Here is a 14713-nt window from a genome sequence, read left to right on the forward strand (position 1 = left end):
GCAAATAGTATGATTCAGCCTCACAAAGTTGCCAGGATGAGGGATGGAGTTGGTGGCTAGGGAGTAAGGAGCGGAGTTTGTGGGTGGACAAAGACAATGGCTTCCGTCTTGCTAATATTTATTTGGAGGAAATTTCCACTCATCAAGCACGGAATCTCGGTGAAGCAGCCTAACAGTTTAAAGACAGTTGAGAGGTTAAGAAAGGTGGTGGTGAGGTAGAGCTGGGTGTCATCAGCATGTAGTTGGGAACTGACAATTTAGTAATTTTTTTTAATTACGCGGAAGCAAATTTAGCCTAACCTCTGTGTTAGGGATCTGACTGAATGGATCAGGTTAGATCAGCTGGCCCCTTTACACTTCACCAGATTTTACCCAATTTTAATTTCCACAGTGAAGATAAAATAGTTTGTGATGCAAAACGATCGGCTGATCGAATCCCATCAGTTCTCTGCTGGGCGGGTTAAAGTTACCCCCAGCGTGATTTCACCAAAACTTACATTTAATGGCGTTTTCATGCAGCATACCTTTTCTGTTCATAGCTTTGCTTGGTTGACATCAATGGGCAAAATTCTCCATTTGGTGTGCGGGGGCCAGCCCGGCACGCTGGAACATGAAATAACGTCAGGCGTGTGTCCCAGTGTCATCGCGCTGTCTCACGATATTTCGTTCGGCGGGCGCATGCTAGAGTTGGCTGCCACCCGCCGATAATTATTATTAGGCCATTAAACAGGTAATTAACATGAATGTTATGCTGCCCGTCCAGCCTCATGGTTGGCAGGCAGGCAATAAGGCAAAAAGACCTTTACATTTTTTAGGAAACCTCATCCACAAGCGGAATGCTAAAGCTAATAATGATTATGTAAAAACTTTTTCTGAAAAATACAGACATGTCCTGTCTCATACGACACAGTCACATGAGGGGACATTTCATTAAATTTTTTTTTTGTTTTTATTTATTTATTTTTTAAAAAGCACTTCAATCTCCCTGAGGCAGCTCGCGTAAAATGGTGGTGCGGAGTCGATCATGGGTGGTGGTCGGGTTCTTGACCACCCCTGCCTGCTCCTGCCGAGCCTGCCCGAGCAATGAAAATCCTGGCCTACATTTATTTATTTAAAGGTTTACCAATTATGTGTCTCATAAAGAGATGCAAAATGCAGGCAAAAGAGTATTGACATTATTTTTCCTAGATTGGTTCGCCTAGCACAGGTTTGATATTGGGTAGAGACCTGATTTGTTGGGGTAGGGGCCATAAATTAACTTGGTGACCAAGTAATGGGGCAAAAATTCTGAAAGACATTTCAACCCACTGTTTGCCTTTACCAAGACTAGAGGTGAAGAAATAACAAATAAACACCAAGCAAAATGCAATGAAAGGAAACTCAATGTATAGACATGTAATGGACTCCAGAAACAAACAAATAGGTGCACAGCATTTGACCTGCTCTTTAAAGGCTGACAAAGTAGGCATCGTATGAGCTGGGTGTGGGAAGTATTGCCCTCTTTAGCATTTCAAGGTAGCAGTATAGTATTCCTTCAGGTAAGGGCTAAAGTAGCCTTGACGGTGTCATACTTATAGTTGAGTTTGACTGTAGATCAGATTACAGAATACAGTACAATTCGCTGTCTCCATGGTGAACGAGAGGTTAACCACACACAGTTCTTTGTACAAATCTAGGTAAGCTTGCCTCTGCCTGTGCTTGTGGGTGGGTCAGTAATGGTGGAATCGCAATAAACTCCTGTTGTTCAAGCTCATCTAGCTGGCAACCCTCCATTGCTTCTTCATTCCCTCCCCAAAATAGACAAATGTCAGATTCCTGCAAGGAAACCCATTGTGCCCAATTTGCGGACTTGAGCATAATGTGGCAGCGTCAAAACATGAAAGAAAAGCCCTCAATACATCCTTCAAAGTGAATAATATTTTTCTATCTCTATCCCTTTAAATGCTTCCACATTTCTCTGCTGCCTAGCAACTCTTGATACGAGCATTTTCATGAATGACTATTGATCCTACGTAGTAGCCAGGAAATTCTGACCTTGAGCCCAAATGATGTCACGTGGAATGCTGTGTGAGGTTTCGGTCATTTTACCTAAGGAAGAGGATAATTGCCTTAGAGTGCAACAAAGGTTTACTCGACTGATTCCTGGGATGAGGGGATTGGCCTTTGAAGTAAGATTGAGCAGAATGGGCCTATATTCCCCAGAATTATAAGAACGAGAGGTGATCTAATTGAAACATATAACATCCTTAAGGTGTTTGATGGGGTAGATGCCGAGATGCTGTTTTCCTTGGCTGAGAAGTGTAGAACTAGGGGAGACGGTCTCAGAATAAGGGTCATTCATTTAGGAGTGAGAATAGAAATTTCATCACTTAAAAGGTTGTGAATGTTTGAAATGTTTTACCCCAGAGTGCTCTAGATGCTTAGTCGTTGAGAATATTCAGGAGAGAGCATAAGAACATAACATAAGAACTAGGAACAGGAGTAGGCAATTCAGCCCCTCGAGCCTGCCCCACCATTGGTGTCATGCAAATTTAACTATAGTACCTTCTATCCCTGAATCCAAGTCATTAATATAGATTGTAAATAGTTGAGGCCCAAAGACCAAACCCTGTGGCACCCTGCTAGTACAGCTTGCCATCCAGAAAAAGACCCATTCATCCTGACTCTTTGCTTTCTGTTGGTTAGCCAATCCTCTATCCAAGCTAATATATTACCCCTAACTCCATGTGGTCTTATCTTGTGTATTAATCTTTTGTGCGGCACCTTATCAAAAGCCTTCTGGAAGCCCAGATATACATCTACAGGATCTCCATTATCCATTTTGCTTGTCACATCTTCAAAGAACTCTAGAAAATTAGTCAAACATGATTTACTCTTCATAAAACCATGCTGACTCTGATGGATTGCATTTTGACTTTCCAAATGCCTCATTGCTATTTCCTTAAAAATGGATTCCAACAATTTCCCAATGACCAACGTTAAACTAACTGCTCTAAAGTATCCTACTTTCTGCCTCCCCACCCCTCCCCCCTTTGAATAAAGGCATTATATTAGCCTTTTTCCAACCCACTGGAACCTTTACAGAATCATGGGAATTTTGGAATATTATAGCCAATGCATCTACTATCTCTGCTGCCACTTCCTTTAAGACCCTGGGATGTTGGGGACTTGTCACCCTTTAATCCCAATAGTTTGCTCAGTACTTTTTCTCTAGTGTTGGTGATTGTTCTAAATTCGTCCTTCTCTATACCCTCTGCACTACCTGTCACTATTGGGTTGGTACTAGTGTCCTCCACTGTGAAAACTTAGGCAAAATATTGATTAAGTGTCTCTGCCATTTCTGCATTCCCCACTATTAACTCTCCAGTCTCATTCTCCAAGGGACCAACATTCACTTTAGCTACTCTCTTTCCTTTTATATACTTGTAGAAGCTTTTGCTATCAGTTTTTTTTTACATTTTGCGCTTTTTTTTCTCATAATTTACCTTTGCTCTTTTTATTATTTTTTTTTTTGTAACCCTTTTGTTGATCTTTAAAAGTTTCCCAATCTTCCAGCCTGCTACTGACCTTTGCAATTTGGTATGCCTTAGTTTTTGCCTTTATATTATCTGTAACTTCCTTGCTTAGCCATGGATGCTTTTTCCCCCTCTTGCCATCTTTCTTCCTCATTGGCATATATTTAATTTGGGCGGAATTGAATATCTCCTTAACTATCTTCCACCGTTCATCAACTTTCCTACCTTGTAGTCTTCCTGCCCAGTCCACTCGGGCCAAATCTGCCCTCATGCCATTGTAGTTACCTTTGTTTAACTCCAGAACACTAGTATGGGACTCAGGTTTCTTGCTCTAAAACTGAACTTGAAATTCTAGCATGCTATGATCATTCTTCCCTAGAGGATCCTTTACTATGAGACCATTAATTAATCCCATCTCATTACACAAAACCAAACCCAGAATAGCCTGCCCCCTGGTTGGTTCCACAACATATTGCTCCAAGAAACAATCTCTAATACACTCTATGAACTCTCCCTTGAGGCTACCCTTGCTAATTTGATTAGTCCAGTCTATATGCATATTAAAATCACCCATGATTATTGCCATGTCTTTCCTACATGCTCCCAGTATTTCTGGGTTTATACTGTGCCCTACTGCTGAACTACTGTTTGGGGACCTATAGATTACTCCCATCAGGGACTTCTTTCCGTTGCTATTTCTTATTTCTACCCAGAGGTCAATGAACTATTGGATATTAAAAGATTATGTGGATATTGCAGGAAGGTAGAGCTGCTGTGGAAGATCATCCATGATCTTACTGAATGGCAGAGGAGGCTCAAAGGTCCAAAAAGCCTACTACTCCTACTTCTTATGTTCTTATGCTTTTTTGAATATTGTAATGAACCCTCTTTTTTGGCAGAAAGTGTCTGCACAATTTATATCACTTGCTGGAAATGCAAGTTATGAGGAGAGATCCAGCAAAGATCACTGATTTCATGCATTTTAATACTCCAATATACCCCAAAATATTATGGTATTCAATAGAATCTGAAAATCCAAACTCTTAGGCATGAAAAAGGCTTCCTATAAATGTTTTATTGTAGCAGTTGTAAAATAAAATTGTATATTTCCAAAAGATTAAATATAAAAATGCATGAATTAAAATTATTTTACAAACACTTGAGAAGCCAAATTAAAACTGTTCATTAGTTCTGTTTTATTAATACATCACGCTGCACTTTGTTACTTAACTCCTTGATCTAACAGATTGCATACAAATATGATTAAAGGTGGAGAGCTGAGTTTGACCCTCGGTTCTCACCTGAGGCGCACTGATGCATGCACTCCCGAGTAGGAATCCCCAAATATTAATCAGGAGCAGATGGCCTGGGTGATTTCTACTCCCTTTCTCAATCTCAACAGCAACTGTGCTCAAGTGAGATTAGCAAATTCAGCAAAGACAACAAATGCAAGCTGGGACTTCCTGTAACTGTATAACTTAGCAGTGCAGTTATACCCATCAAAATTATTACATCTTTAATAATTTTGAGTCAGTTTTGAAGAAAACATTAGCTATAGGTGTGCCCTTATTTTCTGTTGGTGATTTTAATTTTCTAAAAGACAAGATATAGCCTGAAAAGAATAAATAAATATTTGGATATAAGTAAATTCAGCTCAATACTTGCGCTCACCATGTTGTTATTTTCGTTGAAGCATGATAATTAATCGATGTTATTTTTGTATTTACTGTAGGAAATCAGGCAAAATGAAGATGATAAACTTGTTCTGGAAAGTAATCCCTTGGAATGGTCAGTGGCTGAAGTTGTCAGATTTATTAAGTCCACAGACTGTGCACCACTTGCAAAAATATTTCAGGAACAGGTAATTTTACAAATGGGTCTCTTTCAAAATTCAAGATGTTTTAAGGACAGTTATTTCAATATTATTGTACATATTAAAGAATTTATCACATTCGGATTCTCCCACCACCCCCTGCCAGTGTAGAAAAATGTGTGTTTGTGAGAGAAAAGAAAATGGGAATGAAGGAACATGTTTGTAATGCTTGGCACTTCTAAATTAGGAAAGAAGTCACTATATTTTCTTGGTTTTGCTGCAGTTTTACCCATTTCCATGGTAACATTTTGTTGGAATAATGTGATCTGTCCCAGAAGGAATAAGGCAGCCTGGTATGATATTTAATGCACCATGCTAACTAACTTCCAAAAAAATGTGTTAGAAAGATAATCTCCCTTTTAGCGTTAAACATACCAAGCAGAGGGTGTGGTTCAACTTATTGGGAATTAAATTTAAAAGACCCCAGAACAGATAAAGGAGAAGGTAATTTAATTGTAACATATTTGCTGATATGGCCAAGAAGCTAATTTTGCATTAGCATTGTTTTTGTTTATAATGCAATGTCTCTGAGATCAGAATGTGAATTGAATGATAAAATCAGCTGAAGTGGATTCTTTAGAACGTAAACCATTCCAGATGCTTGTGAGCAGCTTCTCCTGTAATGTAGAGAAAGTTATGATTGCAACATTATGTTATGATAACTTTCACTTATCCTTATACAAGATAACAAATTACATAAGGGCAATTAGGGATGGACAATAAATGCTGGCCTTGCCAGTGACACCCACAGCCCATGAACAAATAAAAAGTATCCACCTGCTTTATTCATAATCATGGAATACTGATCAGGTTTTGATAAAAATTCTATGCCTGATGTTCCCCTCAATTACACTGGTTTTTGTCAATGAAGCTCACCTGAAATTGTTGAAAGCAATGCAAAAAAAAGGAATTTTAACCACAAATCACATTTACTGCAAATTCCTTGTATCTGTGATCTTTTGTGCTTGTTTAGAAAAATTGTGCTTGAAGCTGATCCTAAAGTTACACCACCAGCTGAAATGAAGCACTGTTGGAGAGTTCTTGCAAGCTACACTCCTTTGCAGGCTTTCAAGGAGGTTGTAAAAAATTAAGCTGGTTCTTTTGAGTACAGGACACTTAATAGGCATATTTTCAATGCTTTTAGATATATAATTTTATTTACTAAAAAAACTGACGACTGTACACCAACATAACTAGCAAACAGTTCTGTATAGTTTTTTAAAGTAGTTTTCAGTTATTTAAAGTAGAGTTACTCACAGGCGGTGGACTAGACCGTCTAATTTAAATGTTTAATTTTGTGATAAACCCATTTTCAGATGTAATAATTAAACTGCATCGAGTTACCACTCTTAACTATATGAAGGAATGTTTTTTAAAGCCAATTTCTTTTTGACTTACATTCCAAAGCGCTGCTTGATTGTGCTGATTTATGGCAGATTGGTGATATGCAGACAAATTTGACCCGGAACTTGGAGAAAACACTTCATAAAACTAAGGCAACTTTGGGCACAATTTGCATCCAGATCGGTGGATACACCAAAAGCGGAAGCTCTAAGCCCACTTTTGTGTTCATGCTGCATATGGGAAGTGTACATAAACTGTCATTTTGTTTGAAAGTCATGGATTGATGATGCACAATTTCATGACATGCTCTGGCATGTAGAATTTTTTTACTATCAGAATGTAACATGCGCATTCACTCCATTGAAAATGCAGAAAAGACCACAATTTAAACTTCTTTAGAATGCTTTACCTGGGCTCCAAATTTACAATACAAATTATGCAGCAATAAGTTGCACATGTTTATTACACAGAGCAAAATGATTCATTCCAATAATAAGAACATTCTTTTTCTCCTTGATAGTTGAGATATTATAATCAGTGGATAATTATGCCTAATCATTATACATTCGCTTAAGTGTTTATATAAACTTCTATGAATTAATTTTACCATGCAGGGATGTTTTTGTAAATAATAAAGGTTTTCTCACCAATTACACACCCCTCTCAGTCAATTTTCACATTTCTTATAGAAGCTGACACATTTCATAGATCTAGCACCAACCACATTATTAGAAACTTGCATTCATGAGGTAGTCTCAACAGGACTTAACATTTATATAAAAAATCTTGCTTGAACATGTAGTTTATTATAGAAGTACAGAAACATAATTATAGAGGTTATTCATATTATTTGTTTAGTCTTTCTTTGAGGTTCTAAGGAAAGTGATGAACTTTTCCAAGTGTTTATAATTACAAATATGTCATTGTCATGGTTAAGGTACACATCATTTGTGTTTTATTTGACCTTGAGGTTTTGTTTTTGACTTCTTCCACAAGGGTACAATTTCTATGTGTTGCTGTCTGGCCTGATTTGGAGAAACAAGCTCGTGTGCAGTTATGCTTCATCAAACATTTGCTAATTTAATTCACACACATCAAGTAAAAAAGCAATTGCTTTGTCTATTTGGTAATCCCCTGTGAACATGATATGTTTTTAGATTCATTACAGTTTTCATTTGGTAATGTGGTCTCTTGAATCCTGTGCTTTAGGCATTGAGTGGGATTCTGTTGGGAACATTTTTTGTTTGGCAGGCAAGAATTTACTACCAAGTGATTTTTCTCTAGGTGGAACATTTTGCAGTCTAGTTACTATGGAATAAGTGTTGTGTTACTTCAGCAGAGATTTGCTGTTCCATGTTTTTGTAGAAATTTTGAGTGTCACTTATTTTATGAAATCCTTTAAGATCGTAGGAGCAGAAGTAGGCCATTTGGCCCATCGAATCTGCTTCACCATTCAATGAGATGATAGAAGATCTGATAATCCTCAACTCCACTTTCCTGCCTTTTCCCCATAACCTTGATTCTCTTACTGATTAAAATCAGTCTATCTCAGCCTTGAATATACTTAACGACCCAGCCTCTACAGCCCTCTGCAGTAAAGAATTCCACAAATTGACCACCCTCAGAGAAGAAATTCCTCCTCATCTCTGTCTAAAAACCTCTTAGTCTGAGATTGTGTCCTCTGGTCCTAGACTCTCCCACAAGGGGAAACAACCTCTCAGCATCTACCCTGTCAAGCCCCCTAAGAATCTTATATGTTTCAATAAGGTCACCCCTCATTCTTCTAAAATCCAGTGAGTACAGGCCCAACCTATTTGAGCTCTCCTCATAAAAAAATCCCTCCATCTCTGGGATCAACCTAGTGAACCTTCTCTGGATTGCCTCCAATGCCAATATATTTTTCCTTCGATAAGGGGACCAAAACTGTTCACAGTATTCTAGATGTGGTCTAACTAGTACCTTGTAAAGTTTTAGCAAGACTTCCCTATTTTTATACTCCATTCCCTTTGAAATAAAAGCCAATATTTCATTTGCCTTCCCTATTACCTGCTGAACTTGTATGTTAGCTTTTTGGGATTCATGAACGAGGACTCCCAAACCCCTCTATGTTGTAGCTTTTTGCAGTCTTTCTCCACCTATATAATATTCAGCTCCTCTATTCTTCCTGCTAAAATGCATAACCTTACATTTTCACATTATATTCCATCTGCCAAGTTTTTGCACACTCACTTAACCTGTCTATGTTCCTCTATGGACTCTGTTCATCCTCACCAGTTGCCTTCCCACCTATTTTTGTGTCATCTGCGTTCACTTACTTCATATAAGTCATTAAAATATATTGTAAATAATTGTGGCCCCAGCACCGATTCCTGTGGCACTCCACTAGTTACAGGTTGCCATCCTGAAAATGCCCTCCTTATCCCAACTTTGTCTTCTATTAGTTAGTCAGTCCTCTATCCATGCTAATATACCACCCCCAATACCACAGGCTCTTATTAAGTAGTCTTATGTGCGGTACCTTATCGAATGCCTTTTGGAGATCCAAATGTATTATATTTACTGGTTCCCCTTTTATCTATCCTGCTTGTTACCTCCTCAAAGAATTCTAATAAATTTGTCAGCCATTATTTCCCCTTCATGAAGCCATGCTGACTCTGCTTGATTGTATTATGCATTTCTAAATGCTCTGCTTTTACATCCTTTATAATAGACTCTCAACATTTTCCCAATGATGGATGTTAAGCTAACTGGCCTATAGTTACATGCTTTTTGTCTCCCTCCCTTCTTGAATAAGGGTGTTACATTGGCAGTTTTCCAATCTCCTGGGACTTTTCCAGAATGTAAGGATTCTTGGAAGATTACTACCGATGCCTTCACTATCTCTGTAACTACTTCCTTTAATATCCTAGGATGCAACCCATTAGGTCCAAGTGACTTATCAGCATTTAGCCCCACTAATTTCCCTAATACTTTTTCTCTAGTGATAGTTATTTTTATTTCTGGCTCCCTCTGCTTTTGCCTCATGATTAGTTACTATTTTTGTAATGCTATTAGTGTCTTCTACTGTGAAGACTGATGCAAAGTATTTATTCACCTCTTCTGCTATTTTCTGGTTCCACGTAATTGTCTTGCCAGCCTCATTCTCTAAGGGGCCTATATTCACTTTGGCCTCTCTCTTCCTTATTATATATTGAAATAAGCTCTTACTGTCCATTTTTATATTATTTGCTAGTTTACCCTCAAAGTTTATTTTCTCCCTCTTTATTATTTTTTTGCTCATCTTTTGTTGGTTTTCAAACCGTTCCCAATCCTTTGGTTTACCACTAATCTTTGCCACATTGTATGTTTTTTCTTTCAATTTTATACTATCTTTAACTTGCTTGCTTAACCATGGTTGGTTTTTCCCCTTCCTACAATCCTTCTTCCACACTGGGATATATCTTTCTTGTGAGTCGAACTATTTTCTTAAATGTCTACCATTGTTCATCAACCATCTTTTCTGCTAAACTCCTTTCCCAGTCCACTCCAGCCAACTCTGCCCTCATTCCTTTGTAGTTACCTTTATTTAGGTTTAGCACAGTTGTTTCCGACCCTAGTTTCTCACTCTCAAATCAAATACTAAATTCTACCATGTTATGGTCATTGTTTCCTCTGGGATCCCTTACTCTGAGATCATTTATTAAACCTGGCTCATTACACATTACCAGATCCAAAATAGCCTGATCCCTAGTTGGATCTATAACATATTGTTCTAGGAAGCTGTCCCGAATACACTACAAATTCTTGCTCATGGCTACCTCTATCAATTTGATTTTCCCACTCTACATGAAGATCAAAGTTACCCATGATTAATGTACTGCTTTTTTTTTACATGTTCCCATTACCTCCTGATTTATTCTCCGTCCTACAGTATAACTACTCTTAGGGGGCCTATTGACTACTCCCAACAGTGTTGTCTTCCCCTTGTTAATTCTTACCTCCACCCATATGGATTCTAGATCTTCCGATCCAAGATCATTTCTTGTTATCCTACTTATTCCATCTCGTACCAACAAAGCTACCCCACCACTCTATCCTTGCTGCCTGCCCTCACAAAGTCACATACCCCTGAATATTTAGTTCCCAGCTTTGATCACCTTAGAACCATGTCTCCATAATGGCTATAAGATCAGACCCATTAACCTCCATTTGTGCCATTAATTCATTTATTTTGTTCCAAATACTACATTTACATGAATTTAAGTAAAGAGCCATTAATTTAGTCTTTTTACCATTTTTTCCGCCTTTGCCCCTATTTGCTGCTTTTTTTTATGTTTGTACACTGTCTCTTCTTGTCACACTCTGGATTTCAATACCTAAATAGCTGCCCTGCAATGCTGCCATTTCCTTTTGCTTTGTAAGCCTACATATCCCCTCTCCCATTTAGTTTAAGGCCCTCTCTCTGCAGCCCTAGTTATTTGATTTGCCAGGGCACTGGTCCCAGCACGGTTCAGGTGAAGCCCTCCCACCAGAACAACTCCCTTCTACCTCAGTACTGGTATCAGTGCCCCATGAACTGAAACCCATTCCTCCTCTTTGAGCCACACATTTAACTCTTTGGGCAGAATTTTGCCATCAGTGAGCAGGGGGTGGGTCCCGCTCGCTGATGTAGGATGACGTCGGCACTTGAGGCCATTGACAGGATCATTTAAACAATTAAAGGACCTGCCTGTCCAACCTTAAGGTTAGTGGGCAGGCCAGGAGCCCCGGCGGCAACTAGAACAAAGATGAAACCTCATCCAGCGGCGGGATGAGGTTTCATGCAGGGTTTTAAAAATTGTAATAAAGTTATAGCGTAAATTATGAACATGTCCCATCTCATGTGACATTGTCACATGACGGGGACATGTTAGGGAATTTTTTTTTTTCTATTTTTAATCTTTTTCGAAGTGCAAACGATCTCCCTGAGGCTGCACTTAGCCTCAGGGAGATGTGTGCATGCGCAAAAGAGCATACTCTCGCTTTTGGGGAAACCCCCCCCCCCCCCGCCTGCACATAGCGCTTCCCGCCGGACGTCACGCTGGGCGGGCCTTAATTGACCCGCCCACGTAAAATGGCGGTGCGGGCCATTTCTCTGGCAGGGATCGGCTCCCCGCCCGCCAGAGATAGTGTCGGGCCCACCCGACAGGCAGAAAATTCTGCCCCTTGACTTTATTTTCCCTATGTCAGCGGCTCAGGTAGTAATCCTGAGATTATTACCTTGGAGGTTCTGGTTTTTAATTTAGCTCTTAACTGTTCAAATTCTTTCAGCAGAACCTCCTTTCTAGTCCTGTCAATGTCATTGGTACCAACATGGGCGACGACAATTGGATTCCTCCCCTCCCACTCTAAGTTCCTCTCCAGCCCAGAGAATATACCCTTAACCCTGGCACTGGGCAGGTAACACCGCCTTCAGGACATATGCTCAGGGCTGCAGAGAATGGTATCTATCCCCCTAATTATACTGTCCCCTACCACTACAATGCTCCCATTTCCTCCCCCCACTTGAATGGCTCCCTATACCACAGTGCCGTGGTCAGTTCGCTCATCCTCCCTGCAGTCCCTGCTCTCATCCACACAGCTTGCAAGAACTTTGTAACTGTTGGATAGTTGCAAAGGCTGAGGCTCTTCTAACACTACCTATCCTCTGCGTCTCCACACCTGCTTCATCTGCAGTTACACTCTCCTGTCCCCGATCATAGACCAAATTTGAATTCCTGATCTGAGAGGTGTAACGCCCCCGGAGCAAAGTGTCCAGGTAGCTTTCCCCCTCCCTGACACGGCACAATGTCTGCAGCTCGGACTCCAGCTCCTTAACTCAGATCCGAAGTTCCCCGAGCTGCAAACACTTACTACAGATGTGTTCGCCCTGGATCACCTTGGTGTCCAGCAGCTCCCACAAGCTGCAGCAGCAACACATCACCTGTCCTGCCATTGTTATTGTATTTTATTTAATTACTTAATTAATTGCTCTAATATCCCTCCTCTTTACACTATCCTAAGTTTTAATGAAAGCTGGGGTTTTTTTTGTTATGCTTTCTTGGGATGTGGGTGTCACTGGCAAGATCAGCATTTGTTGCCCATCCCTAATTGCCCTTGAACTGAATGGCTTGCTAGGCCATTACAGAGGGCATTTAAGAGTCAAACACATTGCTGTGGGTCTGGAATCACATGTAAGCCAGACCATGCAAGGATGGCAGATTTCCTTTCCTAAACGACATTAGCAAAACAGACGAGTTTTTATGGCAATTGATAATTTCATTATTGAGAATAGCTCTCAGTTCCAAATTGAATTCAAATTCCACCAGCTGCCGTGGTGGGATTTGAACCCATGTCCCCAGAGCATTAGCTGGGGACTCTGGATTACTAATTCAGTGACATCATCATTATGCCACCACCTCCCCACAAAGGGTAAATGTTGGACAAAATAGTGAGAAATAATTTTATGTTAAAATTCGATTGAAAAGAAAAAGAAGCAAAAACAGGCGAGAATAGAGACTATTGATCTAATTTATTAACAGCAGCTGTTTGGGGGAAAATCATTACAAGTGCAGTCAACAGCTACTGATGTAACATTCTACAGTTGTTTGGTGTGCCATGGAGAAGAATATAGTGTGTACCATTTACTCTGAATTACTTTTAGTTTTAATTAAGTTTTAGAGCAAGGTTGGTGTGATTTCTTTTTCCCTGTTCTATACTGTTGGGTAATGAGGTAGCTAGAACTGCAGCAAAGAATATAATGTTTTTTTTTTGTTTGTCTTTATTCATGGGATGTGGGCGTTGCTGGCTAGGCCAGCATTTATCATTCCTAATTTCCCTTGAGAAGATGGTGAGCTGCCGCTTTGAACCACTGCATCTGTGTTATAGGCACAGCCACAGAGCTGTGAGGAAGGGAGTTCCAGGATTTTGACCCAGTGACAGTGAAGGAATGGCGATATAGTTGCAAATCAGTGTGGCATGTGACTTGGAGGGGAACTTGCAGGTGGTGGTGTTCCCATGTATCTGCTGCCCTTGTCCTTCCAGGTGGTAGAGGTCGTGGGTTTGGAAGGTACTGTCGAAGAAGCCTTGGTGAATTCTTGCAGTGCATCTTGTAGATGATATACACTGCTGCCATTGTGCATCAGTGGTGGAGGCAGTGAATGTTGAAGGTGGGGATGGGATGCCAGTCAAGCGGGCTGCTTTGTCCTGGATAGTGTTGAGCTCCTTGAGTGTTGTTGGAGCTGCACTCATCCAGGCAAGTGGAGAGTATTCCATCACACTCCTAACTTGTGCCTTGTGATGGTGAACAGGCCTCAGGAGTCGGGAAGTTAGTTAGGCTCCATAGAATTCCCAGCATCTGACCTGCTCTTGTAGCCACAATATTTATATGGCTGGTCCAGTTCGGTTTCTGGTCAATGCCGGATCCAGCGATGGTAAAGCCATTGAAACTCGAGGAGAGATGGTTAGATTCTCTCTTGTTGGAGATGGTCATTTCCTGGCAGTTGTGTGGCACGAATGCTACTTGCCACTTATCACTTGCCCAAGACTGAATATTGATCAGGTCTTGCTGTATTTGGACACAGACTGCTTCAGTATCTGAGGAGTCATGAATGATGCTGAACATTGTGCAATGCTCTGCAAATATCCCCACATCTGACCTTATGATGGAGGGAAGGTCATTAATGAAGATGGTTGAGGCTATGACACTAAGCTGAGGAACTTCTGCAGTGATGTCCTGGGACTGAGATAATTGAACTCCAACAACTACAACCATCTTCCTTTGTGCTAGGCTTGACTCCAACCAATGGAGAGTCTTCCCCCTGATTCCCATTGACTTCAGTTTTGCTAGGGCTCTTTGATGCCACAATCCTTCAAATGCTGCCTTGATGTCACACTTGGTCAAATGCTGCCTTGATATGAAGGGCAGTCACTCTCACTCCACCCCTGAAATTCAGCTCTTTTTTTCTATGATTGGAGCAAAGCT

General features: G+C 40.3%; 1 protein-coding gene across 5 annotated transcripts in view; it reads left to right on the top strand.

Moving 5' to 3' along the window:
- The window catches only part of sfmbt2 (Scm like with four mbt domains 2), a 197079-nt gene that overhangs the window by 163838 nt on the left and 18528 nt on the right, over nucleotides 1–14713 (top strand). For all 5 annotated transcript variants that reach the window (XM_041202509.1, XM_041202513.1, XM_041202510.1 and 2 more), the window contains one exon: nucleotides 5248–5376. In XM_041202509.1, the coding sequence (XP_041058443.1) occupies nucleotides 5248–5376 (129 nt within the window). The remainder of the gene's footprint in view (nucleotides 1–5247; nucleotides 5377–14713) is intronic.

Source organism: Carcharodon carcharias, chromosome 13 (assembly GCF_017639515.1).
Source record: "Carcharodon carcharias isolate sCarCar2 chromosome 13, sCarCar2.pri, whole genome shotgun sequence".
NCBI lineage: Eukaryota > Metazoa > Chordata > Chondrichthyes > Lamniformes > Lamnidae > Carcharodon > Carcharodon carcharias.